At 41.7% G+C, this 26,069-nt stretch overlaps 1 protein-coding gene across 8 annotated transcripts in view; it reads right to left on the bottom strand.

The window, feature by feature from the left end:
- The window catches only part of RUFY3 (RUN and FYVE domain containing 3), a 49,029-nt gene that overhangs the window by 12,735 nt on the left and 10,225 nt on the right, over nt 1-26,069 (bottom strand). For 4 of the 8 annotated variants that reach the window (XR_014011368.1, XR_014011370.1, XM_081207073.1 and 1 more), the window contains exons 2-12: nt 12,133-12,306; nt 10,088-10,205; nt 9,500-9,601; nt 7,107-7,230; nt 5,477-5,538; nt 4,314-4,379; nt 4,138-4,207; nt 2,650-2,742; nt 2,080-2,166; nt 1,563-1,730; nt 101-198 (exon numbers count right to left, since the gene is read on the bottom strand). Coding sequence is in view for 5 of the 8 variants with exons in the window: in XM_081207073.1 (XP_081063199.1) it covers nt 101-198; nt 1,563-1,730; nt 2,080-2,166; nt 2,650-2,742; nt 4,138-4,207; nt 4,314-4,379; nt 5,477-5,538; nt 7,107-7,230; nt 9,500-9,601; nt 10,088-10,205; nt 12,133-12,306 (1,162 nt within the window). In the remaining 3 variants the exon portion in view is untranslated. Of the gene's footprint in view, nt 1-100; nt 199-1,562; nt 1,731-2,079; nt 2,167-2,649; nt 2,743-4,137; nt 4,208-4,313; nt 4,380-5,476; nt 5,539-7,106; nt 7,231-9,499; nt 9,602-10,087; nt 10,206-12,132; nt 12,307-18,577; nt 18,632-19,337; nt 19,425-26,069 lie in introns of those variants that run through there. The other 4 variants (XR_014011369.1, XM_081207077.1, XM_081207074.1 and 1 more) reach the window with 2 other exon arrangements.

Genomic DNA, 26,069 nt, shown 5'->3' with positions numbered 1-26,069 from the left:
AAATATCCAAAAAATACGTACATTAAGAGTATCTTTTTTAAAAAACACCCAACTGAAGGCCAACTTTGTGTTTTGCTTACTAAGCAAGTTTCAATCTTACCTTTGTTCGAGCTGTTTAATGGTAGCAGCCATCTGGTTTGTCTTCTCCTCCAAGCGGCTGTTTAGTTCACTCTTTTGTTTCACTCCCAGGTCAGAACTCTAGGAAGGCAAAAAGTCACAACACCATCCTTATTTGTTTATGCAGCAGTCACCTGCATCTTGCTGTTGACTGAGTATTGTTGATGCTGAAGTACCAAACTGAGAGAAAAATGCACAAACACTGAATAGTTGCAGTGATTTTAAAATGAAGACCTGGAAATCCCAGAGGACAAAAAAAAGGGAGACACGAGTTCAAGTCCTATTTCAAGCATAAGCTGAGTGCATGGTCTTTGCCAAATCACACTACTGGCCACAGTGCCTCGCTACAGAATTGAAATTGCAACGACCAGTTTCACAAAGTTGTGCTGAAGTGGCGTAAACATAAAGGTACCCCTGACAGTTAAGTCCAGTCGCGAATGACTCTGGGGTTGCGGCTGAGGGAGCCAGCGTTTGTCCGCAGGCAGCTTCCGGGTCATGTGGCCAGCATGACTAAGCCGCTTCTGGCGAAACCAGAGCAGCACATGGAAATGCCGTTTACCTTCCCGCCGGAGAGGTACCTATTTATCTACTTGCACTTTGACGTGCTTTCGAACTGCTAGGTGGGCAGGAGCTAGGACCAAACATTATTGTAAATAATGTTTACATAATGTTTACATAATGTAAATAATCTATATTATTGTAAATACACTTTGAACATACAGTAATTAAAATTTGAAGGCTTTAAGATTCTCAGCACAAGGTTTACTTCAAGGCTTTTGATCTTATCTATGTAAAGCTTGTGCAAGACTAAATGGTATCACTATAACTATGATTAACCAAATAAGGGAGAAGCAACAGGCCCTGAATTCAAATGCTGAGTTATAAGCACTCCGTGTGCAACACTGAACCATGGCAGGGAAAAATTAGCAAGAGAGATTGGGGGGGGGGTGAGAGAGAGAGGCGGGGGGGTGAGAGAGAGACAGACAGACAGACAAAGGAAAGAGCGCAAATCCCCCCAGTTCTTTCCCAACCTCTTACTCAGAAGTAAGGTGTAGCTGTTGTGATATCTGCTCCAGCCCAGATAGTTCCATGTGGAGACATTGTAAAAGGAGCACAGTGCAGTACAGAGATGATGTTAAGTGTCCTTTCACAGAGAAACACATTTAAATTACCCTACAGAGCAGGGCCCAAGATGACTGCTGTCCTACACTACAGCACCAAGTTTCTTTCTTATGCATACAATGCCGCAAGAGTTCAGGGGAAGTAATAACATTTAACCATGCAAGCCAAGTGAGGTTGAGAATGCCGAGGGTCCTCTTCCTGAACTTCAGGCTGACCAAGCATTTGAACCTTGGTGTCTCATAGCCAAACCCTGCATATTTTCCACCATAAAGCTAAGAGGAGTGAGGCATGACCTAGCAGCCAACCTGGTCTTGCTTGCTTACCTGAAGCTTGAAGGAAAGTTCGAGTTTTAGGGCCCTGAGATCATCAAGCTGCTGCCTGAGTGCCACCAGTGCATCTTGCTTCTCGCAGACATCTTTTTCCAGCATCTTCATGGCCAGTTCCATCTCTTGTCTCATTCCAATCTGCACCTCAAGCTCTTTTTCCACATCCTAAATCACACACACATACATACAGACATATATATGAAATCTGGAATATGAAAAATCTACCCCCATTGTCCATTCCTCCGGCACAGAAAATGAAAGGTGAATTTTCTATACAAATCCAGAAGAGCAGCAGTGCTAGTTTAGCACATTGAATGCTACTGAATTTATTGTGAGGCGAGCCTTTGTAGGCTCCGCTCTGTTTTATCAAAGTGATGTTTCTCACATCTGATTAAGTAGAATCCAGCTTACTATGAATGCTACTTCTCCATTAATATGGGGAAATGTCAGTACAGCAAGAGATTCAGGGCTTGTAACAGTCTCTTAGACCTGAGCGTTGAGCTGTGCCACTTACCAGCCGCAGCTGTGTTTCTTCCTTTAAGTGTTTCCGTGCTTCACTAAGGGCATGTCCATCTGCAGTTCTGTCTTGCTTGGGTACCTGCTGTTAAATCAAAAAAGCAATGGGGTTTTGTTGTTGTGTTTTTGGTACTCAACAAATATCACAATGATTAAATGATGTCCCTTCTGATCTTTCTTTTTGGGATAAGTTCATGCAAAAACATCATCTTTGATAATTTATCTGTGCAGCTATTAGGATATCTAAGGCCACACTAATTATTTAAACAGCAGTGTGTGTTCGCAATGGATAGCGTATATTCAGATCTTAATGCATGCAAATGACAGCAAGAGGATCCTTCTGCAACCCAAGTTCTCCAAGGGGAGCTCTATAATTTGGCACGTCAATACACATACAGGACAGATCACAGTATAACAAAGGCAGAGAACAGGAGAAATAAGGTACTTTGCAGTAAAATGCCTTCGGGTCCTAGAAAAGTAAGTTGCACTGCGTACAGGCAACTCCATGGCAGTGAGGCAGTGGGACGTGATCTACCTGCAGTTGCTAGACACACACAAACACACTGACCTTTCTGTTGGATTCCAAAATATATGAACTTTCTTCTTTGACTCGCTCCATGTCTTCTTGCAGTGTTATTATTCTGTTGTTCGCAACAGCAAGCTGTATGTGTCAATGAGAACAATGCAACAAGTGGAAAAAAACAACACTTTTTGTGACTTTCTTGGTCAAGAGTTAAAATGAACTTGGACTAGGGCAACTGTGGAACTCCTATTGCTTAATGCCAAGACAAATCATGGGAAATCTTACACATACAAAAGTTGGCCAGTAGAAGATAGCTGTGACGGGTTGCTCAAGAAAGGTGTAGCAACCTCTGGTCCTGACAGTTCTTAATGGCCTCAAACCAAGACCAAAGAATAATAATAATAATAATAATAAATTTTATTTATATCCCGCCCTCCCCAGCCACAGCCGGGCTCAGGGCGGCTAACAACAATCAAATAATCAGTCAAATAATCACACAATCTAAAAATATTTCATTATAAAAATTAATTAAATCAAATTGATGGCAACCAATTAAGCAGAATTATGTGCAGGTTGCCAGAGGAGGGAGTCAGGCTGCGCCCTGACCAAAGGCCTGGCGGAACAACTCTGTCTTGCAGGCCCTGCGGAAAGATGTCAGGTCCCGCAGGGCCCTAGTCTCTTTTGACAGAGCATTCCACCAGTTTGGAGCTGCAGCCGAGAAGAACATAAGCTACCCAGGCTTTCATGCTCCCTAAACCTGTGCTGGACTCCCTGATCCTTACCAACATATGCCTTCCTTGGGGTAGGTGTCTGCCAAGTCTTGTACCAAAATAGTCCTTTACCTGACATCTCCAGGCCATAATGTTATTTGTTTGGTTTGTACTAGTAAAATGTTTGAGAATTACTTCTGAGTAAATACAAATAGGATTGGGCTTTTAGCTGGTCAGCCATCCTACATTAACTTGCTAAAATATGCATACAATTTGCATACAGACAGGCGTTTTGATGCTTGTTTTTGTTTTTACAGGGTTCCATATCTGCCTTGGGCAGCAGGTGGCGCTGTGGTCTAAACCACTGAGCCTAGGGCTTGCCAATCAGACGTTGAGCTCCCGTTGCTCGGTCCCTGCTCCTGCCAACCTAGCAGTTTGAAAGCACATCAAAGTGCAAGTAGATAAATAGGTACTGCTCCGGCAGAAAGGTAAACAGTGTTGCCGTGCGCTGCTCTGGTTTCGCCAGAAGTGGCTTAGTCAGGCTGGCCACATGACCCGGAAAAACTGTCTGCGGACAAATGTCGGCTCCCTCAGCCAGTAAAGCGAGATGAGCGCCGCAACCCCAGAGTCGTTCGCGACTGGACTTAACTGTTGGGTCCTTTACCTTTACCTTTATATCTGCCTCATCATGCTCCACTACAAAAGAGGTATTCCCTCCATGTGAGAAAAATTATCAAACATTCAGCCCTAATTAACTTAATGCCTGAAACATATTTCCATCCCAAACATGAACAAAAAGCACATTTATTTGATTTCTACCTACCTCCTCAGTAAGTTTAGTATTGGATTTTTCTAAAGCATCAACTTTCGCCTGCAGATTATTGACTGTGGCACTGTGAAATTAAGAGACCTGCAGTAATTATACTGAAATGAAAGAACTCAACATTAACAAACCAAGTCTTTTACAGGTCATAATTATATAGGGAAACTACACATTACCTTAAATGTCTGTTCAGCTCTTCCACATAATTTTTCTGGTCCAGAATTGCAGTAATTTGACCATCTCTGGAATTGGGACACAATTAATAATAAGAAATAGCAACTCAACATTATATTTCAAATACATATGAACCAGATGGGGAGGTGGGGGACTCGTTCTATTGTTGTTGTACTTATGACTGAAAGCAACTGTAGTTTAGCAAACATTATAACCCCATTCCATGACAATCAGATAAACTGGACTTAATTCCAACATTATTCGAAGCTTAAGTAGAGTTTGGTGTGATATCTGAATGGACAACCAATGGCTTATAACCAGGTAGCAAACCAGAATTTAAAAACATGGTTTGAAATGTGTTTGCAAACCAAAGTTTCTGTTAGCTATTGTTTGGTATGATGTCTCAATTAACAAGCCTACGATCATCATTCATCGTCCAGCATTCAAAATCCAGAGAGTGCTGTACCACAAGGACAGAAGTGAATTCGTCAAGCTGAGTGCTGAGAAAACTCAAAAGCTGACAAGTAGCTCCAAACCATGGTTTGCATGTTGTAAGTTTAGAAGCTCAAACAAGACTTGAGTTGAACCGCTGAAAGCAAAACCTTGATTTCCAAGTATGTATGAGTGAGAATGATGAATAGCAAACATGACAAAAGCAAAAGATAATTTATTTAAAAAACTAAACAATAAAGTGACAGAAGCAGTAACCAATGGGGACATTAATTTAATAACTGTGCTAGTATTTCTGTCAACACCTTCTCATACAGTATCTTGCATCTGTATAAGTTAAGTCACAGCTGCTGTATTAAATTTCTTTAGCAGAAAAGAATATAGGCACACGTGTTTTCAGGCTCCATTTCTGTACTTCAGAGCTAAATATTTTGGCATTCAGATCACTTTAGTACAGCCTATTTCAGGAAAGAAGTAAACCTTCAAGGCTTCAATATTAACACTAATATTAGCAGATCCCACCCCAAAACAGTTTTGAATTTATATACTGGTTACAATGTCTCCCAAAAGGTTAATGAGATTGTGTTAAGCCTGTAATTGAATGTTGGGGCTATTATTAGGAGGGAAAGTACAAAGCAGCATAATTGTTAAGTTCAAACTAATATATAGTTTCATAGAACATTCTGATGCACTAGTCCAGAGAAAGATTACCTACCCCTCACTTCCCTTGCTGCTGTTCCCATCCTTTAAGTACATTGAAAAATCGATAACTCCAACCTACAAGAGAAGTCAGTAATGCTTCAGGTCAAAACACAACTATATTTCTTCTTGCATGAAAAATTGAGTGCCTTATTATGATTACATGGGCAATAATCAGGTAGATGAGCCAGCTTTGCGTGCTCAGATCTTCCTATTTTCTACTTTTTCAGCAGCAGCTCTCACATCACCAATGGTCTTTTAAACAGCTGTTTGAAATGAAAACATATGGGAAAACCCCAGTGAAAGCACACTACTGCATGCAAGTGAGTAATTCATCTCGCTGGATCATGGCCGCCGTGAGCCATCAGTGTGTTTCTTCCTACTAAGAATGAAGCCCAGCTACCCAGAGAAGATGGGAACTATATTTAAATTAATATCAGTCCAGTTCTTCTGCAGACAGCATCTTAGAAGTAGGGTAGGACAACAGATCATAGCCGACACATTTTTCCCCAGGCCACATCCAAATATATATGAACAGAAAATGCAAATGAGATCTACTTCTGTTCAAAAATAGACACGGTTACCAATCCTCTACAACAGAGGTCGCCAGCGTAACACCTGCAGGTGCACATATCGCTTTCCTGACACCCACAGGGAAGGCTTACCCTTCAGAAATTAGACTTGAAAAAAGCATTCTTTTGTAGCTAACAGAAGAGGTTGGGATGTGTACTTGGATACAGTGCCTTTGTGGTGCCCACAACACTTTCTCTAATTTGAAAAAGCACCCACAGGCTTAAAAATGTTGGTGACTCCTGCTCTACAATTCTATGTTCATAAATCTAGAAGCCAGCAAAGAATATGGATCCCATAAACTTTCTTAAACATGCAGGTTTCTAGCCCCCATGGTATGGAAGAACTTGCACACTGCTTGAGGAGGGCAGCTTAGCTTGGCATCTTCACAGTCAGCTGTCCGTACAGATAGATGTTTTGAATGCTCCTCACTTATCCTCACATCTCTCCCTCCTATCATACTTCGACTTTCTCAGAAGTCCAAGAATAAATCATGAACACTGAGCAAGTCAATATTTTAAAATACAAATTTTCAAAAATTGTGATTCTGTACAGAAAAATGTGTGTTTGCTCAACACAACAGAATTGGGTTTTTTTTAAAGCACAAAGATTTGCCCTTGAGGATGCTTTCACCTGGTTCTGAGACGACTTCCTTTTTCTGCTTTCACTTCAAATCAGAACAAAGGAAAAGAAACTACCAGGCTATTTTACTAGTTTAAAGTAACTAGTAACAAGAATGAAGAAACGGCTGCTTAGAGATGTGCAGAGAACAGCTATATTGTTTCAAATGGAAACAGACATACAGTAAAACCTAAAAAAACTAAAACCCTCTTCACTGATAAATGCCAAGAAAATAGAAAACCATACCACAAAGTATCTTAGTTCCCTAAGCCAAAAAAACCTCAACCAGTAGGAAAATCCTTTATTTAGATTTCAGTGAATCTTGATTTGTGTAGCAGCCACTGACTAGCCAAATTGCATCACAGTCATGCCTTTTTTCTCCTTTTTTATTACTTTTTCAAGAGCCAAATGGAAACAACTAAAGAGAGTATATAGGGGAACAAAATATCCATCACCTGTGAATCCAAGTCTTCACCCTTCATGCAAAAGTTTGCATCAATTACATTCAGACCTACTAAAAGACCAGCAATTATGGCACCTTCTTCTTCCATCATTAGCGCGTTAGGTTCATAAAACTCACTGCAAAACAAGTTGAGATAAAGCTTGTCAAATCACTATATTCCAGATATCAACAAATCTACTCATGGTTATGTACTGCTCAGCCTAGTGGATGAGTTGATAAGAAAGCTTTTAAGTTTTACTATAGTTTGTGATGATTAGCCAGGAGGCAGTGGAAGCCAAGCCAGTCACTCTGCAAGAGAATCCTTGTTCAATTATCTACATTATTCAATCACAGGAAGCAGGGATTCCAACTTTAAAACAAGGCTAGGAGAATGGGACAGAGGATTATTAGGGTTTGATACAGATCCTTCATCCCTCAACACATACAGAGAGATTTGTGGGGCAATTTTGATAACTTCAGAGGGGCATGAATATACCTTGCTTTTGGAGGGGGTATTCTATTGCAAACAATTATACAAGGTGGCCAGGAATGCCTTCTTTCCTTCTATAAACATTTTTCATTCACTAAGCGGCTTACTTACGGTCTCCTGGCTACTCTGCACTTTTGAGAGTGGCTGAACGAAAATGCCTCTCCCCAGGAATGATGCTATGTGGCACTGTATGGAAAAAAATAATGGCTGCCCCATTTTTTGTCCATTGAGAACTTGCAAAAGGGAAGATAAACTGATTAAAGTTTTATTTTCCTGTCCACTTTCATTGCAAAATAAAGTGAATTTTATAAATATATCATTTATAGGCCTTCAGAATTAAAAGAAATAAATCAAAATGTCAACCAATCAAAACTTTACAACACTGGCTCAGAGATGGCACAATGGGTCAGTGTGTCCATCTGTAAGCCAGAAGGTTGGTGGTTGGCGCCCACCCTGGGAGAGCTGCAGACAGAATTCCTTCATGGCAGGGGATTGGACTAGATGACCCTCAGGGTCCCTTTCAACTCTATAGTTCCATGATTGTATGAAAGCAGTCAGCAAGTTTTATGGGGCTCTTCTTCATCCTGGATGTTATATTAAGAGAAAATAGCAGGAAGTGCGGGAAGTACTTGGGGTCATGGTAGAAAAGCTCCAGTATTTGCCATGGCGTCATTTCAGGATTAAAACGGAAACTTTTCTTTCATGGCTCATGAGACCGCATGTACAGGATGGGATCATGACACATGTGCAAGAGGAGGCCAATGTTAGAAGTCTGAACGGCTTGCTTGCATCAAGGTCATTGTGAATAACCAACAGGCATGTAAAATTAGTGAAAGCTTCAAAATTCCGAAAACATTAAGAGCAAGGAAATGGGTTTCCATAACTATATTCTTTTAAAAGAAAACAGAAGGCAATCACCGCATGCATTATTTACATTGAATCTGTCTATAGTCCACGCTCTATAGCTCAGTTGGTAGAGCATGAGACTCTAAATCTCATGGCCTGGGTTCAAACCCCATGTTGGGTGAAAGATTTCTGCATTTGCAGGGGGCTGGACTAGGCAATCCTCGTGGTCCCTTCCAACTCTATGATTCTATATGTGTATTTCTGACCTATAGTGGCTCAAGAGCAAACAGAGAGAATGTGTATGTGCGCATGCACAAACACACCCACAGAGTTTAGAACGGGCAGCTGCTGTGCATTCCCACTCTCCTGAACTGCAATCCATTTACTGCCAGCAAGATTAAGAAGAAGAAGAGTTTGGATTTGATATCCTGCTTTACCACTACCCGAAGGAGTCTCAAAGCGGCTAACATTCTCCTTTCCCTTCCTCCCCCACAACAAACACTCTGTGAGGTGAGTGGGGCTGAGAGACTTCACAGAAGTGTGACTGGCCCAAGGTCACCCAGCAGCTGCATGTGGAGGAGCGGAGACACGAACCCGGTTTCCCAGATTACGTGACTACCGCTCTTAACCACTACACCACACTGGCTCTCACTTCATTTCATATGCAAAGTTAGCCTGCAGACAGGAACCTATTTATCTTATTTTTCTACAGTAAAATGTCTAGTAAAATTTCAAGTGCTTTCAAAAATTTGTGACAGTGTACACATTTTTTTCTCGGTGTAGAGTAAAGTCATGTCTACGGGAAACCTTTGAGTTCCTTTCTAGAGCCCTCAATGCTGGCAGGCAGGTATTCAAAGAAATTATGACACTTTAGCAAGTCTCCAAACAAGATTATGCATTCCACCCATGCTGCTATCAAAACAACCTCTGGAAGTGCCAGAACAACGAGTCAAATTATGAATACAGAGGCGCACAGAGAAGATACCCACAGAGAACAATTTGCTTATGTAATAAATCCCTTTTTATTGAAAGCAAGGCTTCTCTGGGTCAAGAAACAGCAAACTACTAACCTGAGAATTTCCCTTCTGTTTATCAAGGCTTTCATGTACTCAGAAAGCTTCTTCTGCATGAGAGCTAGGCGAAGCCATGCCCTTCCTCTACCCACAGGCGTCCTATCAATACCAGAGACAAAAAGATATATGTTGTTATATAATCTACATTCCAACTTCCACACCCAAAATAAATAGTAAAATTGAGATAATATTTTATTTTAGTGATGCAGACTGTAGCTCACTAAGATGATCTTTTCTTGCTCCATGCAAGAAAATTAGTTTTTAGTTGGGGGAATGAGAACCATAATATTCCAAATATGGCCCAACAGATTTCTAAAATTTGCTATTGCTTTCAAATCTCTTCATTTGCAATGCTGAATTTGCCTGTTTCATTGTTGTCGCACACAGAATTGACATTTTAGTCCAGTTCAGACATGACAGGAAACAGGCAGCTAAACTGAAGGCAGAGAAGCTGTGGAAAGCTGGGCAAGTTGCTAACTATTTGTGTGCTGAATAGACTTCTGGTTGATGGCCACTGCCCTACAGCATCCCTGGCAAATGCCTGACCAGCTTCTTGTTGAAAGGGTAGACAAAGTCTTCACTTACTTCAACCCTGGCAGATCTTTAACACTTGCTGTGATTTCTCCAGCTTCAGGGACAAACTTCTCTACCAACTCCAGAGGTCCCCAAAATGACTTGTTTTGGCCCAGGAAAGTCTTCTTGGCTAGATAAAAGCATTGTTACTCCTTATATCTGAATCAACATCTTAAAATTACAATGGGATCATGTGAATTGCCTTAGAAATACAAATCATATACAACAGCCCACCCAAAATATTAATCCGTTTACACTGCTCCTTCACCTTTATCCTATGCTCTGTTGTGCTCTATAATCCTTCTGCGAACAGTGTAATTATTTCAGACAAGGAGCCATGCAGAGGCAGCAGGTACGCAATTACGGGAAGAAAGAAGCAGTTCATTTTTTCTTCCCCCTGTTTCTTCCCCCCCCCCCCGTTTCTTCATTTCCTGTTTTCAGACTTGAGTGTCTCTCCAGTGCAGTTTTTCAGCAAATACTGTAATGCAGTGTTTCCCAACCACTGTTCCGCGGCACACTAGTGTGCCGCGAGATGTTGCCTGGTGTGCCGCGAGATGTTGCCTGGAGGGAGGCGGGGGAGTCGGGCGGCGAGAGGCGGGGCGGCGGCGGCGAGGAGAGGCCGCCCAGCGCGGGGCTCTCGCCGTCTGCCTGCCTGGCTGCCTGCGAGCTCGGCGGGCAGCGCCTCCGTCCGCAGCGCCCGCCTCGCGGCTCTCATTCCCTGCCCCTGCCAAAGCTCACCCAGCCAAGCCGCGCTCTCCTTCCTGCCTCGCTTTGCTGCCTCCTCCCCCCCCCACCCCCAAAGCTTGGAGGTTCCCCGGCAAGGGGGAGGAAAAAAAATTGAAACTTACACTTTCGTGCGTCCCTCCCGGCGTGACGCTGCGCGCTGACGTCACGGGGCTGTAATGGTGGTGTGCCTCGAGATTTTTTTCATCAAACAAGTGTGCCTTTGCCCAAAAAAGGTTGGGAAACACTGCTGTAATGCAGTGCTTTTTCCCCTAGGGGATACTCAAGGGGATACACAGTACCAGCACCTCTTTTTTGTTGTTGTTAAAAAGTGTGGCACTTCCTGCAACAACTTCATGGTGAGTACTAGAAGTATAAGAGTTGTGCAGGAAGAGGCATCTTTGGCAACAGAAGTTGCTAGAAATCCACTTTAGGGGGTGAGCGTAGAAGTGTTGACCCCTCCCTCACTTCTCACAGGTGGAAAAATAGTTCCTGTCTAAGGATTCAGACTCATTATAAAAGAAAAGTTTGCTTAAGCCTTTAATGGAAAAATACTGCTCTATAGCAACCAGTACAGAAGTCTCTGCTACAGTATGCATGATGAGACAGGAACTATTTTTCCACCTGTGAGAAGTGAGAGAGGGGTTGTGAGTCAACACGTGCACACTCACCCCCTTTTAGGCTGCAACTGGTGGGCCAGCTGGCATCCCTTCAGGGGCTGGTTTTGGCTCCAGAACCTCAATTTTCTGAAGAACCTGATTATCAGCAGGCAGGAGGGCAATTCTCTTTCTCTCCTCTTGTGATTGGCTCTTAAGCACCATCAAGTTAGGTGCTTACAAAGAGAACTGTGTGACAGGAATGGCTGTGACCAGGACACTTATCTGTTTTGCTCCCATATTGTTCTAGGGTGACACACTTTACAGAGACGTCTCTCTTTGTCCTGCTACTGCCACTGTGGCATTGCTGGAAGGCAATATCAGGGGGTAGACTGGACCTCCAGAACAGACAGTGAGCACTGAGTGAGAAAGTCTGCTGATTTCTTCTAGACCCTAAGAGAATTAAGGGGTGGGAACACCTTCACGTAGAAACCTGCCCCTGCCTAATTTGACTGAAAACAACTTTAGTCTAACATCTGTGTAAGCTGCCTTGAAGACCTAAATAGTAGAAAGGCAGAATAAAAATATGCTAAATAAAATAACACCCACATAAGTATTATTTCTGTGGGCAGCTTTGTGCATAGGACAAAAAAAAAAGTGACCACATGCAGAGGTGGAATAGCAATTTAACATTGTGGACCTAATCACTCAAGTAGGTTTGCCATCACAATCACCCACCTTTTAAGCCATGTTTGAGACAATGTTCCATCACTACAAAAAACTGCTGGAGGGGTGCATAGTCAGAGTCCAAAGTTCTCCCAAGATTAAGAGCAGATTCAATCAAGCCCTTTATGCTCAGCTTAGCCATGTTCATCAGGTTCATGCGTTCATTAGCCATGAGATAGTTGGGATCTGCAACAAAACACACAGACAAGTTTGGTCAGAAAAATGCCTCGATGGAAAATCATTTTCAATGGGCAACTGTTATTTTTAACGTAAGGGAGACTATGGATACTGAAAGGCAGAGTATTTGTAGAAACCAAAGCTATAGGTCTTGTTTTTTAAAACTATGGCAACAGCAGCACATCAGACAGAGCCAAAAGTGATTCAGTTACCGGAATATTTAAATTAGTAAACAAAGAAAAACTGAGTGTCTCTGGGGAAAAGGTTTAGGAGACTTGTGGCAGGGATTTTCTAGAGAAATTAGCCATAAGGAAAACAGCAGAATGGGCAGAGGGAGGAGGATACAGCTCTTTGGTGACTGACAGATCTAGCTTCTAATCAGAGGGAATGATTTTTCCAGAGCTCTCCAATCACAGTGTTTTGGGAAAGGGATGGTGCAATTATCACCTTGTATCTTGCATCATCTTGTTCTTATCTGTGCTCTTTGCTAGTCCTGCTAGTACTGCTAGCTGGGAAAATGTGGGATGCTAAGGTCCTTTTGCATCTTAGTCACATACTCACACATCCACTCCTGTCAAATCAGTTTTGCTTTCAGTTCCTATGACTTTTAGTGCCAACGGGGCAGAACAGAAGCCTAAGGCTTCCCCTCAACCCTATTCATCATAACTCCATAGCCCTTACACCCATTATTCTGGAAATGCTGCAGACTGCTTTCTTAGAGATACCTCTACAATGTATACCATTTTCATGATAATGTTTTTGCCTGTAAAACAGCAGAGAGAGAAGCGAATCCTTACCCCACAAAAAAACCCCCGCCCAACTTTAAGGACACCTAGCACATAAAAAAACTCCTCCCAGATACAGGATATTCATCTGTAATTTGGCAGGTTTCTTATCTAGGAGCACCTCTCTGGTGGGTGCTATTTTCCTACAAAATTGCCCACAAAACAATAGGAGAGATCAAGTCATTGTCTTTATCCACCTCAAAATTCTAAATCTTGCCCTAGTAGGAAAACAACTGTAGGTGTCCTTTGGAAATTTGGCAGGATTCATCCCCTCAGAAGGGGTAACAAGCCTGAAAGTGTCATCCATGTCTGTCAAAATTATAGACAATACTTTTTGAAAAACATTAAAAATATATCCCTAACAGATACTGTTGTACCTCTTTGTCTCCAAACTTGGTCCAATAGCTTCATTTTTTTTCATATCAGGATTCAGACTCAGACCCAAACCAAACTAGACAGTCTCCAAAGCACCTCAAATTAGGCTGTTTTAGATATTTTCTTGAGCATCCTTTTTAAAACCCCTAAGATCTGTTTTACATTTTTTAAAGCAAGTTTTAAAAAATCTGTATTTATGTTCTAAATTAAGCCTGTTTTACACAAGAAAATGCCTTTGCATGTAATGCTAACTCACACATTCACAATTAGGTTATAAATGTCTCAGGAAACGGCCAGTCAAGCCAATTACATAAGCAATTAAATTTGGAGAAAGTATATGTACAAACAAAGTATATGTACAAATTACATGCAAGCAGTATTTAACAAATTAAACCAAAAAAAGATATCAATAGGATTTCTGCCCAGAATTCTGTTTCATGAGCAATTAAAGGCAATATGTGTGAGTTCCAACATTAACCAAGGGTTTGTCCACACTTGAGTTTAATATACATTTGAAGCAATTAGCAGTCCTTTTTATGTAAGGTCGTCCACATTCACCCCACCTAAATAGTTCCTGTCCTGATAACGTTCCAGTGAAATTTTGGATTTCTTCAATCTAGAGATAATCCATTGAGTTTTGGAAAACACAACTCCAAACTACGCTACTAGAAACAGCAGACAGGTTTTTTCCTGGAAGTGGATCAAGCATCCATTTTTGCTGCTCCCCTTTCTATGCCCTCTAGATCTGTGGTTCCCAACTTGAGGCACACACCCCACAAGGGGGCAATTTGATTTTTAAGGGGGCGGGAATTCAAGAATGAGTTATTAACAATGAATGGCCTTTTAGACTTCCTCCAAGTGAATAGGAGTTCTTTTTTTGAATAATAAGAATTATATCACGGAGGAGGGGCATCAGGATTTTAGAGATGCTTAGGTGGGGCATGGGGATGCGGGTGGCACTGTGGTCTAAACCACAGAGCCTAGGGCTTGCCGATCATAAGGTCGGCGGTTCAAATCCCCGTGACGGAGTGAGCTCCCATTGCTGGGTCCCTGCTCCTGCCAACCTAGCAGTTCGAAAGCACATCAAAGTGCAAGTAGATAAATAGGAACCACTCCGGCGGGAAGGTAAACGGCGTTTCCGTGTGCTGCTCTGGTTCACCAGAAGCGGCTTAGTCATGCTGGCCACATGACCTGGAAGCTGTACGCCGGCTCCCTCGGCCAATAAAGTGAGATGAGCGCCGCAACCCCAGAGTCGGTCACGACTGGGGCATCGCCAAAAAAGGTTGGGAACCACTGCTCTAGATCCTCCTAAAACCAGTACTGCTCAGACAGCAGTAGTGCCTATTTCTGGTGAGCTTCCACAGCCCTGTTGGTTTGGTTATTTTTTTTTACATGAAAGTGGGGGGAAACAGATTTGTGAAATATTGACAATTGGAAAACAGAAAAACAATTATTTCTCCAAAGCTTTTTAAAATTTGATCTCAGTGTATATTACTGTTTTGTTTCAATTTCTTCCACAATGATCTACATCACTCTTGATTTCAGTTGTGTAGTGCCTATTTTCAGCGAGCTCCAGAAATCACAAATGCAGTCATGTTTTTTAAAATAAAAATAAAAATGTTTCTGCAATACTGGAAAACTGAAGAACAATTATTTTTGCAGATCTCCCTGCTTCATTTCCCCCTCTTCATTCATTCATTCATTCACTCACTCACTCACTCAGCCTTTATTGGCATAATCATTTCCCCCCTGTTGATTTCACTGTATGTCACTGTACTGATTTCTCCCACAACCATCTTCCTATTTTTGAGTGTGGAAAGCCTGTCACTTTAGGACTGAACGTAAAGTACAGTATGCACACACAAGCTTGTAGTGAATAGAGAATTATTGGATGTTTGCTATTATGCAATTCCTGGGTGGATGCATTAAAAGAAAGGCACACGCCAGTCAGCTGACTCCTGCATGCATGGCCTGTTCGTGCAAAATTAAAATATATGAATCAATGCATTGGGAGGTGGGAACAAGGACAAAAGGGTATAGATGGAAAGCAGATTTGGTCTTGGACTACAAATGCATGCACTGAGGTCAAATTTGAATGGCAAGATGAAGCTCAAATGTGTGCATGTTTTTAATCAGAAACACAACAGTTTATCATTTGATTATCTCAATATATAAAACTGAGAGCAGCAATGACAGATTAATGCCTGAAATGTATGTGCTCCCAAAATGAAGCCAAGCTGGTCGTTGACCAATGAGACATTATAACTATTTTTGGAGGAATGAGATCTGCAGAAGTGTAGTTGATCTCATTTATCAAATATATGATATACGTATATCCCAATGAATCATCTCCTCTGCCTCTGAAGAGAAGACAAACTAATCACATATAATTTGAATCTGCCTATTTACTGACATTCCCATATTGACATTCTCTCTACTTTTATTGTAGAATACAATTTTATTGTAGCAATATAGGCCTTGGGATTTGTAAAACAACTTATCTGTCTTGAAAGAGTGATGTCAGCCACTATGAAACTGTATTCCAACAGAGGATTTCCCTGACATATTTTTCAAAGGAGGAAGTACAGATACAAAGCAGACATTGTATTCCTAACCAACTCCAAAGATCATATCAACATATAAATGCATACATGTGAGAGAGACAGTCAAAACTGCAACAGTAAGAAGTTTCTCAGCTAACTAACAAGGCTGCTGGATGAAGCTGGCTAACTACTTTGTTAATATAAACCCACTTGAAAGTACACTGTGTTGCAGTCACTACAAGGACAGACAGTGAGGACTCTGGAATGGAAAAGCAACATAATCTAATACACTGACATGAATGCATTTGTTTAAATGAGTCGACACAGAAAGCAGATTTAAAATGGATTCTTTTCACTGCAAAGCATGTATAAACTGTAATCAAATTGCAAATGCTTCCTTTACATTTTGAGCAGGCAACACTGGGCATTGTCCCCATGAACCATATCCTCTGTCGATTAGGATGCTATAACTATCTTTGTCAGGCTTCCTCAACTTTGGCCCTCCAGATGTTTTGAGACTACAATTCCCATCATCCCTGACCACTGGTCCTGCTAGCTAAGGATCATGGGAGTTGTAGGCCAAAAACATATGGAGGGCCAAGTTTGAGGAAGCCTGATCTTAGTTCTGCAGTGAGGCACACAGGAACAGATAAAAACATCTGCCTGTCTAAAACAACCATTGCAACTGGTTCTAAAAAAGCTCAAAATCTGAACTCAAAGCTCTTTGAACCACTACCTCACCTTGTTTAGACAATGTCCTCTGTTAGCGGAGTGGATTCATAAACTTGGCAATAGATCCTCCCCAATTTCCACAGGAAAAACCTGAAACTCGCATGACAAAATCTATGGCAAAGGTTTGGGCCAGGGCAAGTTACAGACGGGCAAATCTGTCAATTTTGGTTTCTCATTTTCCAATCTAAAGTTCAGTTCCTCCTATTTCCATATCAGTTTGCAATTTTTAAAAAGTCTGCATAACAATTCATCAGCTTTTCTGCGCTAGACTGTACCATTATTCTTTGCCTCCTTCAGGAGCTTCAGCATTTAATGTTATTGCTTTCAAATGTGTAATACATAGATGAACATTTTTTCAATCTTCTTAACAGCACAATCCTATTCTGAAGAAAGGAGTTCACTCCAGGGTATGCATGTGCAGGATTACAAACTAAGAATTTCTCACTTCAAGGTGACCCAACTCAAACAATGTTTTTACAACTCCATGGAATGTGTGTTTTGCTGCTCTATAGAACATATCTTGTGAGAAAGGTCTAAAGGTCATGTTTGCCATCCTTCCTCTTTCTGGGATTTTGCTTCCTCTGTACATCCCCATTTTTCCTGTCAACCAAAGCAAGTGTAGCTCTAAATGCTAAACAAAACATAAGCAACTACACCATATGTACAACAAGGTTAGGTGAAAACAGAACTCTTAAGACAGCGATAAAGTACGCCTTAGGGCACAACTAGACACAAGGTGGGAGACTCACGGTTGTGGTATAATCTCCCACATTGAAAACAACAACACAAGGGGAGGAAATCCGATCAGGATCTCAACACAAGGAGTAGATCCCCTTCCCCTGGTGCCATTTCCCCATTTAATCCCCACCCTCTATAAAGGATTACGGTCAAACCTCGGTTCTCGAACATCTCCATTGACGAACAATTTGGAACCCGAACACCAGCAACCCAGAAGTAATTGCTTCCATTTTCGAACGTGCCTCGGAAGTCAAACAGCTTCCAAGGCGCGTTTCTCCATTTTTTCAATGGATTTTGCCGACCGCCCTTTGATTTTCGGTTTTTGAACGTTTCAGAAGTCGAACGGTCTTCTGGAATGGATTATGTTCAAAAACTGTATTTGTCTTGCAGAGGCACACTTATTGGTATCATTTCCCAAATATACACATTCCCTCCTCATGGTATTTTGTTCTACAGTGATAATGAATTTGCACAATCCCACACATGTACTATGTGCATCCATTTGCACTACAATAATTCTGAGACAGTGTGCCAGGAAAAACGAAACAGACATGGGATCACAAAGCACCACACTTTGCTTCTGCTGCATAAAATTATCAGAAGAAACCAGCAAGATATCTATGGTGAACAGTACAACGACTCGAATTCCGCACAAGTTTTAGAAGTCGGCAATAAGGAAGGAAGTGGTGTAGAACAATGATTGGGAAGTAAGAGAGTGAAGAAGTGGTCTTCCAACCACATGTAGGAAACTGTATGGTCCTTTATGAGATCTTTTGTGCCCATGTATAAAGACACCCCAAAACTTCAGAAGTAGACTGCTATACAGTGAACAAGCCATGGAACTTGATGTGGGCTGTGCTACCTCTCACTTCCCAAAATAAATATCAGGATGGATGCATTCTGAGAAAATAATACATGCAACTGGTTTTTCAAAAGGAAAAACAAACATTTTAACAAAGGAAAGGTCAGCACAATACAGTTACAAACATGTATGATCCAGTTGCTATCACTGGAGGGTACCTGGTGATCCAGCTCAAAGACAGACAAGAAAAGCCAGTTGAAAATGAAATGGAAATAATAGCTGAAAGATGTTGGTGTGGCACGCACCTTCTGTATCATCGCGCAATTGCTCCACCAAATCTGTCAAATCCTCCCAAGAGTCTTTGCAAACAGCGAAAAAGGAAAAGAAAGAAAAATGTCATGCAAGCCATGATTCAAAGAAAAGACTGAAAAATCAAGATAAGAAAAGGAACACAAAGGGGGGTTCGTATACCAGATACGTACCAAAGGGGTTAAAGATTTTAAAATTCATAAGTTAGTATAGTCTGCATAAAGCAACAGATTGAATTTATTAAACACAATGAGAGGATCATTTTTAAAAGCTTTCAAAGTCATACAAACACATTAATTTTAAATCAAGTGGCATGGATATGCTTAAACTGAATTTATAACCTGCCTGACTAGGTATAAAAATCTACCCAAGAAGTTTTATGGTACAGAACCACCTAAAAAATAAATCCCTCCAAATAAAAGGAAGAAATCTGTTCCCTTGTTTTGAACCAAGGTTAGGGTAAGGCACCAGGTTAAAACAAATCTTAAGATATTGCTTGCACTTAAATACAGCCAAATTTATTGGTAGTACCATGTTCAGTATACTCTAGCAACGCACGAATAGCACCCCTTCCATTAAACAAAAATTAACCACTGCACACTGGACTTCAGCAGAGTTGTTAGGTAAGTGGGGGCGGGGAGAGAAATGTCCTGAGAAAACAAAGGACGCAGCTTGCCTCACACGCACAATCATTTCAATATCTTGTCAAACAGGAACCAATTCTAAAATCAGTTATTATGCTAGGTTCATACTTACATTTTCTTTCCCTCTGTAAAGGCCTAAAGGCAGAGCCGTAAACCTGAGTGAAAGCATTGCTTCCGAGTACAGGCAGAGAGCTTCAGTAATCTGCCTGTACTAGGATTACTGGAGCAAGCAAATGACACACCCATCGTGGCTTTCTTCCCACAAGAGAGCTATAATCTTGTGCTCTCCTGTATTAACTTGTGAGTAGCAGAGAAACTTGAGTATGAAAACAGCATACATTTTAAAGTGATCCTAATAATTCAATGCACAAAACTGATATATATATATATATTTGTTTTCGTAGATTTTCACGGGTACAGGAATGCAGGTTTTGGTGTCTTCGGGTGTCTTCCCGTGTAAGAGTTGGGGTGTCTAGGCGACGTTTCGACGAGGTCTCACTCGTCATCTTCAGGCTGGTGCTTTCGGCTTCTTGTTACTGGAACAGAGCAGGATCTCAGTGTTTGAGTTCCTATAAATACTGTTGAGGGGGTGTGGTGTATAGCCTCCAACGTTCTGGGCAGAGAGGAAGTTCCCAGGTTAGTGTGTCTTTTCTTCTTTTGTTCATTAATTACCTGAGGGATATCTTGAGTGATTTCTTGAGTGATATTCTGAGTACCACTTAGGAGGGTCATTAGGTGTGGATTAGTTGCTAAAGCTTTCGTGTCTTGACCTCTTGAGCTAGTGAAGAGTTTTTTCTGAGAAGATGGCTGTACTGCACTTAGTTGTGCTCTGGCTTGGCTTCGTGTATAGGGGCGAGCTGTGGTTTTGTGCCCTGTGCCAGCCAGATCTGTGTAGGGATTGCAGGGGGGTGCAGCATCCGGAGGTGCCACTATGGTTTGGCTACTGGATGGTGTCTGTAATTTATCTGTGGAGAGGGTCTGGGTTTGGGTCTGGTGTGGTTGATTGGAGATGGCGTTCTGTGTGCCTCTGGTTCTGGTGTCGGTTTTTGTGGGGAGGGCTATTTTCCAGATGTCTGGCAGGCGGGACGTATCGTCACGCTTGTTCATGTTGTGAGGGTGTTTCTCTATCTCGATGGCTTCCATGATTATTCTCTTGTGGTGGTGTTCCATGTTAAAGAGCAATTTGGAATCTGAAAAATTAATTTCGTGTCCTGTTTCTTTCATGTGTTGGTAAAGAGAGGAAGTTTTTTCTTCTTTTTTGACGGCATTCTTGTGTTCTGCGATACGTGCATTTATTCGTCTGTTTGTTTGTCCAATGTACGTGGCTGGGCAGACTTTGCAGGGTATTTCATAGACCCCTTGGTTTTCTAACTGGATTTTATCTTTGGGGTTTCTGAGGATATTGGCTATTTTTTGGTTGGTGCAAAAGGCTGTTTTGATATTGTGTTTATGGAGGATTTTGCTAATTTTGTCTGTGGTGCCCTTGATATAAGGGAGGAGGGCCATGCCATTGTTTTCTTCTGTGTCTTGGTTTTTGGGGGGTGTTTCTTTTTGGATTAGCTTCGTAACCCTGTTTTGCTGGTATCCGTTGGCGATTAACACATTTGAAAGTTGATTGGAGATGGCGTCAACCACACCAGACCCAAACCCAGACCCTCTCCACAGATAAAGTACAGACACCATCCAGTAGCCAAACCATAGTGGCACCTCCGGATGCTGCACCCCCCTGCAATCCCTACACAGATCTGGCTGGCACAGGGCACAAAACCACAGCTCGCCCCTATACACGAAGCCAAGCCAGAGCACAACTAAGTGCAGTACAGCCATCTTCTCAGAAAAACTTTTCACAAGGTCAAGAGGTCAAGACACGAAAGCTTTAGCAACTAATCCACACCTAATGACCCTCCTAAGTGGTACTCAGAATATCACTCAAGAAATCACTCAAGATATCCCTCAAGTAATTAATGAACAAAAGAAGAAAAGGCACACTAACCTGGGAACTCCCTCTCTGCCCAGAACGTTGGAGGCTATACACCACACCCCCTCAACAGTATTTATAGGAACTCAAACACTGAGATCCTGCTCTGTTCTAGTAACAAGAAGCCGAAAGCACCAGCCTGAAGATGACGAGTGAGACCTCGTCGAAACGTCGCCTAGACACCCCAACTCTTACACGGGAAGACACCCGAAGACACCAAAACCTACATTCCTGTACCCGTGAAAATCTACGAAAGCATATATATATATATATATATATATATATATATATATATATATATATATATAAAATATCAGAACTGATGTCCTACTTCGTGTTTTTATATTCTGCAAGCCCATTAAACATAGTAACACGAACTACAAAGTGGTCATAATTCTGGAGGATTGCAATGTTTGCTGGAAACTATCCTTCCATGAACTCCCTTAAGTTCACTAATCTTGGGATGCAACAAAAGCTATTTGCACAGCACTTTGAGAAATTAAGGGAAGTGTTGCCTCCATACTACAAATGAGGGAGGAGCTTGAGACTCAGAGGCAGCAAGTTGCCCAGGGCTAGATTTATACTGTGTAAAAAATTAAATACAAATAAATCTGAACAAGGTCATTTAAATTATGCAATCAAAACTGAATTCAGCAAGTCATAAACATTCTTTATTTCTTACCCCTTAACTTGCATTTCTTCCTCTTGTTTTTGCTAGCTGTGTAGAGGGACTAGGAACTACATGAGACTTTGCCATCTGAACACTAAAAATGTTATTCATTAACTCCTCTGGCTTTCAAAATTCACCAGGCACTGTCCACACACTTCCAAGAATATTTCTGCAGCCAAAAAAGGTTGAACTCCTTGTCAAATATCTGATGGAAAAGTATTCCGCAGCATTGGACCAGGGACACTAAGTGCCCAACTTCTAGTTTAAGTCAGTCGGACCTCTATAATGCAAGGGTCAATTAACAGTGCTCCAACGGATGATCTCAGTGATCAAAGCTGGAATAAAAGGGCTAAGGTGAACCTTCAGGTATTCTAGACCTAAGTTGTTCAGGCTTTGTATATTAGCACAAGAGACTTGAACTGACAGTATACTGGCCGCCAGTGCAGATGTTTTAGCAGTGGTGTTACATGCTGTTGACTGTCTGCCCCCCATCAGCAGTCTAATTCTTGAATTCTGCACCAGCTAGACCCGCCAGACCAGGCCCATGGGCAACCCCACATGGAGTGCATTGCAGTAATCCTATCTCAAGGTTACCAATACATGGACTACATTGATACAGTGAGGGGGGAAAGTATTTGATCCCCTGCTAAATTTGCCCGTTTGCCCTCTGACGAAGAAATGACCAATCCATAATTTTAATGGTAGGTTTATTGTAGCTGTGAGAGACAGAATAACAACAGGAAAACCTCCAGAAACCCAGAAGACAAAAGTCAGAAATTGATGTGCATTATAATGAGTGAAATAAGTATTTGATCCCTTTGCAAAAGATGACTTAGTACTTGGTAGCAAAACCCTTGCTGGCAATTACAGAGATCAGACGTTTCTTGTAGATGGCCACCAGGTTTGCACACATCTCAGGAGGTACCAGTATTTTGTCCCACTCCTCTTTGCAGATCCTCTCCAAGTCAGTAAGCTTTCGAGGCTGATGTGTAGCTACTCGAACCTTCAGCTCCCTCCACAGGCAAATTTAGCAGGGGATCGAATACTCCCCCCCCCCCACTGTAGGCAATCCCGATCCAGATAAAAACATAGCTGGCATACCAAATGAAGCTGGTAAAAGGCATCCCTAACAAAAAGAGGTTATTGGGAACTAAAATGACAAAGGTGAATCCAAGAGTACACCTTTAGGAGGACTCCAAGCCCATTCTGAACAGGAAAGTGTCCGGCCTTCCAGAAACGTGAATGACCTACCCACAAAGCCTCCATCTTCCCAGGATTCAAACACAATTCATTGGCCCTCATCCACTCCACCATTGCATTTAGGTGGTCCAGGGCTTGCAGCACAGCCACTTCAGAAGCTATGGAGAAAAAGAGCTGTCTCTCATCAGTGTACTGATGGCACCATACTCCAAAACTCCTAATGACCACTGAGAGATTAAGAGTAACAGGTTCACACTCCTCTGTACCTCTCTTGATAATGGGGCTGGGTGACCAAGGCCGATTCAGTCCCAAAACCAGGCCTGAGCTCAGGTTGAGGTGGACCCAAATAATCAGTGTCAACCAAGAACTTCACCCATCAAATAGCCCTGCGTTTACTTAGTCACCTAGTGAACTCCTGGCTGAAGTAAGATCTGCACATAGCTTTTCGAGCTCATCTCATTCTTTTAACCACTATGCCACAAAAGCTCCTTCAGCTCAGGCTGTCGGTATTAGGCAAAGTGCTGCAACCAGAGCCCTATTCTTTCGCCCTCCTACAATAAACTACTTGCAGGATTCAGCACCAAATAGCATTTTGTAAGTTTTCATCATGCAAAGGGAGGCAAACCATTTACTGTGCTTTTTATTGTTCCATGAGCACACAACTGCTTGGTGCTTTACATTCATACAAACACATGTCGCTTTTTAGGCACATGTTGGTATGCTAGTATGGTGACAAGGTAGGTATGTGCATTGTGCTTGCCCTCACATAACCACATTGCACCCTGCTCAGTGGGAATCTGTGGAAAGCATGAAATGGTGACGGCTACAACATCAGAACCAAACAATCCTAATCAGATTTCTTGTCTAGCCTCAGCAGCAGGAACAGCAACTCACATGCAGATAAATTTCCGTCAAGTCCATTTTTTCATGGCTATGTGCAGCCACATTGCCCATGTCAAAATGGCTGATATTTTATATCAAACATTATCATCAGAAAACTTGTCACAGCTATATTTTGAGTTGATCTCTGCTAGAATGTTGAACAGTTTCATCTTACTTTCATCAGTTCATAGGAAGCGATGCTGAGAGTGTAACTTTGATCCTCAAACCTGCACCCCTTGTCTCTTGCACACTTTTCTTCAGGCTGCCTTGGTATGACACTTTTCAAATGATACCAGTTTTAACTGTTGGACCCTAGTTTGGAAATGTGGCAAGAAAACTATAGGAAGAGCCCTTCTGGATCAGACCATACGCCCATCTAGTCCAGCATATTGTTTTCAACCAGGGAAGTCCACAAGCAAGTCTTGAAGGCAAGAGTTCACCCTCCCTGTTTCTAACAATATATTTCTTGCCTTTAAAGCAGTTTCACATAATCTCTTAAGAGAATTCTAGTGCAGTTCAGAGGCTGTTCAAGAAAAGGCCTTTCTGCATTAAATGCTATGAAAATTCCTCTCTGCTTGAGGTATGAATAGGGAAAATCCAAAGTGGCTCCAGGTTTCTCTTTAGACAGCTGCATCTTGCAAAACTCCATGTCTTACAAATCTGCACTATCATTTGAGAGTACTGTACTTCTAAAATAAATACCACTATGCATTAGAATCTTGAAAGTCTTAATAATTATGGTAAAGTAGGAAGCTGCCTTAAACTGAGTCAGACCATCTAGCTCAGTACTGTCTACACTGACAGAAGCTATTCAGGTTTCAGGCAGGATTCTCTCTTAACCCTACCTGGACTTGGTGGGGATTGAACCTAGGACCTCCTGCACCCAAGGCAGATGCTCTACCAATGAGCTACAGCCTCATGCAGTCCCAAACACATTATCAAAATGCAATGATTTGAGGCAGCCTTGTGCCCTCCATGAGGTTTTGACTACAATTCCTATCATTCTTTACCATTAGCCATGATGGCTGAAGTTGATAGTCCAAAACATCTTGAGGGCACCAAGCTGGGGCAAGCTGTAAAAATCTGAAGAGTTCTTTTGATACACTTCTTGCACTTATTTTAGATTAGTTTTGGACTAACTAGTCAGTACCGAAACTGCTATCATTAGCAGAAATTTTAACTACTGTGCTGTATGGGAAAGAATAAACAAAGGTGCTCACATAACACTGGAAAGTGTACAATGCCAGAAATGCAAACAATTACAACTAATATTGGCCATAATTCCATTAAAGAAATAGTTTTCTGATTATCAGCCATGGTAATCTTAGATGGAACAAGATTTCGTAACTAATGAAAAAAAATGCCACTGATGGTATTTTTGTGTGTTTGTGTGTTCCCTAAGGTCAAGACACCTACATCCCTATAAATCATAAGTTTGTAAGTATTTTATCAGAGACTTGGACTTACTATCAATCTACTTAGGTGAGGAAATTGCAAAAAAATAGTCTGTATCTTTTTTCCAAGTGTTAGATAATTTGACGACAGCAAAATCTCATTTGCCATACTTCGATGGCTTGCCCTACATTTGTAGCAGAGTCTATCACAGCATAATAAGTAATATCAAAAGAAAGTAGGAAAACCCCCAGAGAAAGAATGAAGATATGTTCTACCCAATCAACACCAAGACTCTCCTGTAGTAAGCACAGCAAGACAGGAGGTACGTGGACACTTCTAATTCATGCTAAGCTTGTTATTTCCAAGTAATTTCCTCAAACATAAGCACCTCATTATTTGCTCATTTACACGGACTACAAACCATAGGAGTCTGTGGCTGCATCCTTTTAATCAGGACTTTGAAGTCATTTGATGCTTGCCATATCAACTGCTTGTTTTATTCCACATGATGTACTGACAACAGTACTGTCCATATACCAAGATATGATAAAAAGGATGCTTGCTTTGACTTTTGAACTGCTACCACTTTAATTTTAAAGCTGCTACTTATTGCTACCAACTCCCACAGGGTGGGCTAGAACCAGCTGGTGAGTGACAGAAGCCTTCTGAATATTTCCACAAGCTGCTGGCAGTGGGTTATGAAGACAATGCAGCACAAA

This window comes from Podarcis bocagei, assembly GCF_964188305.1.
Source record: "Podarcis bocagei genome assembly, chromosome: 9".
NCBI classification, from domain to species: domain Eukaryota; kingdom Metazoa; phylum Chordata; class Lepidosauria; order Squamata; family Lacertidae; genus Podarcis; species Podarcis bocagei.
Note: the sequence above shows the minus strand (reverse complement) of the source record. Positions and strands in the feature narration are given on the sequence as shown.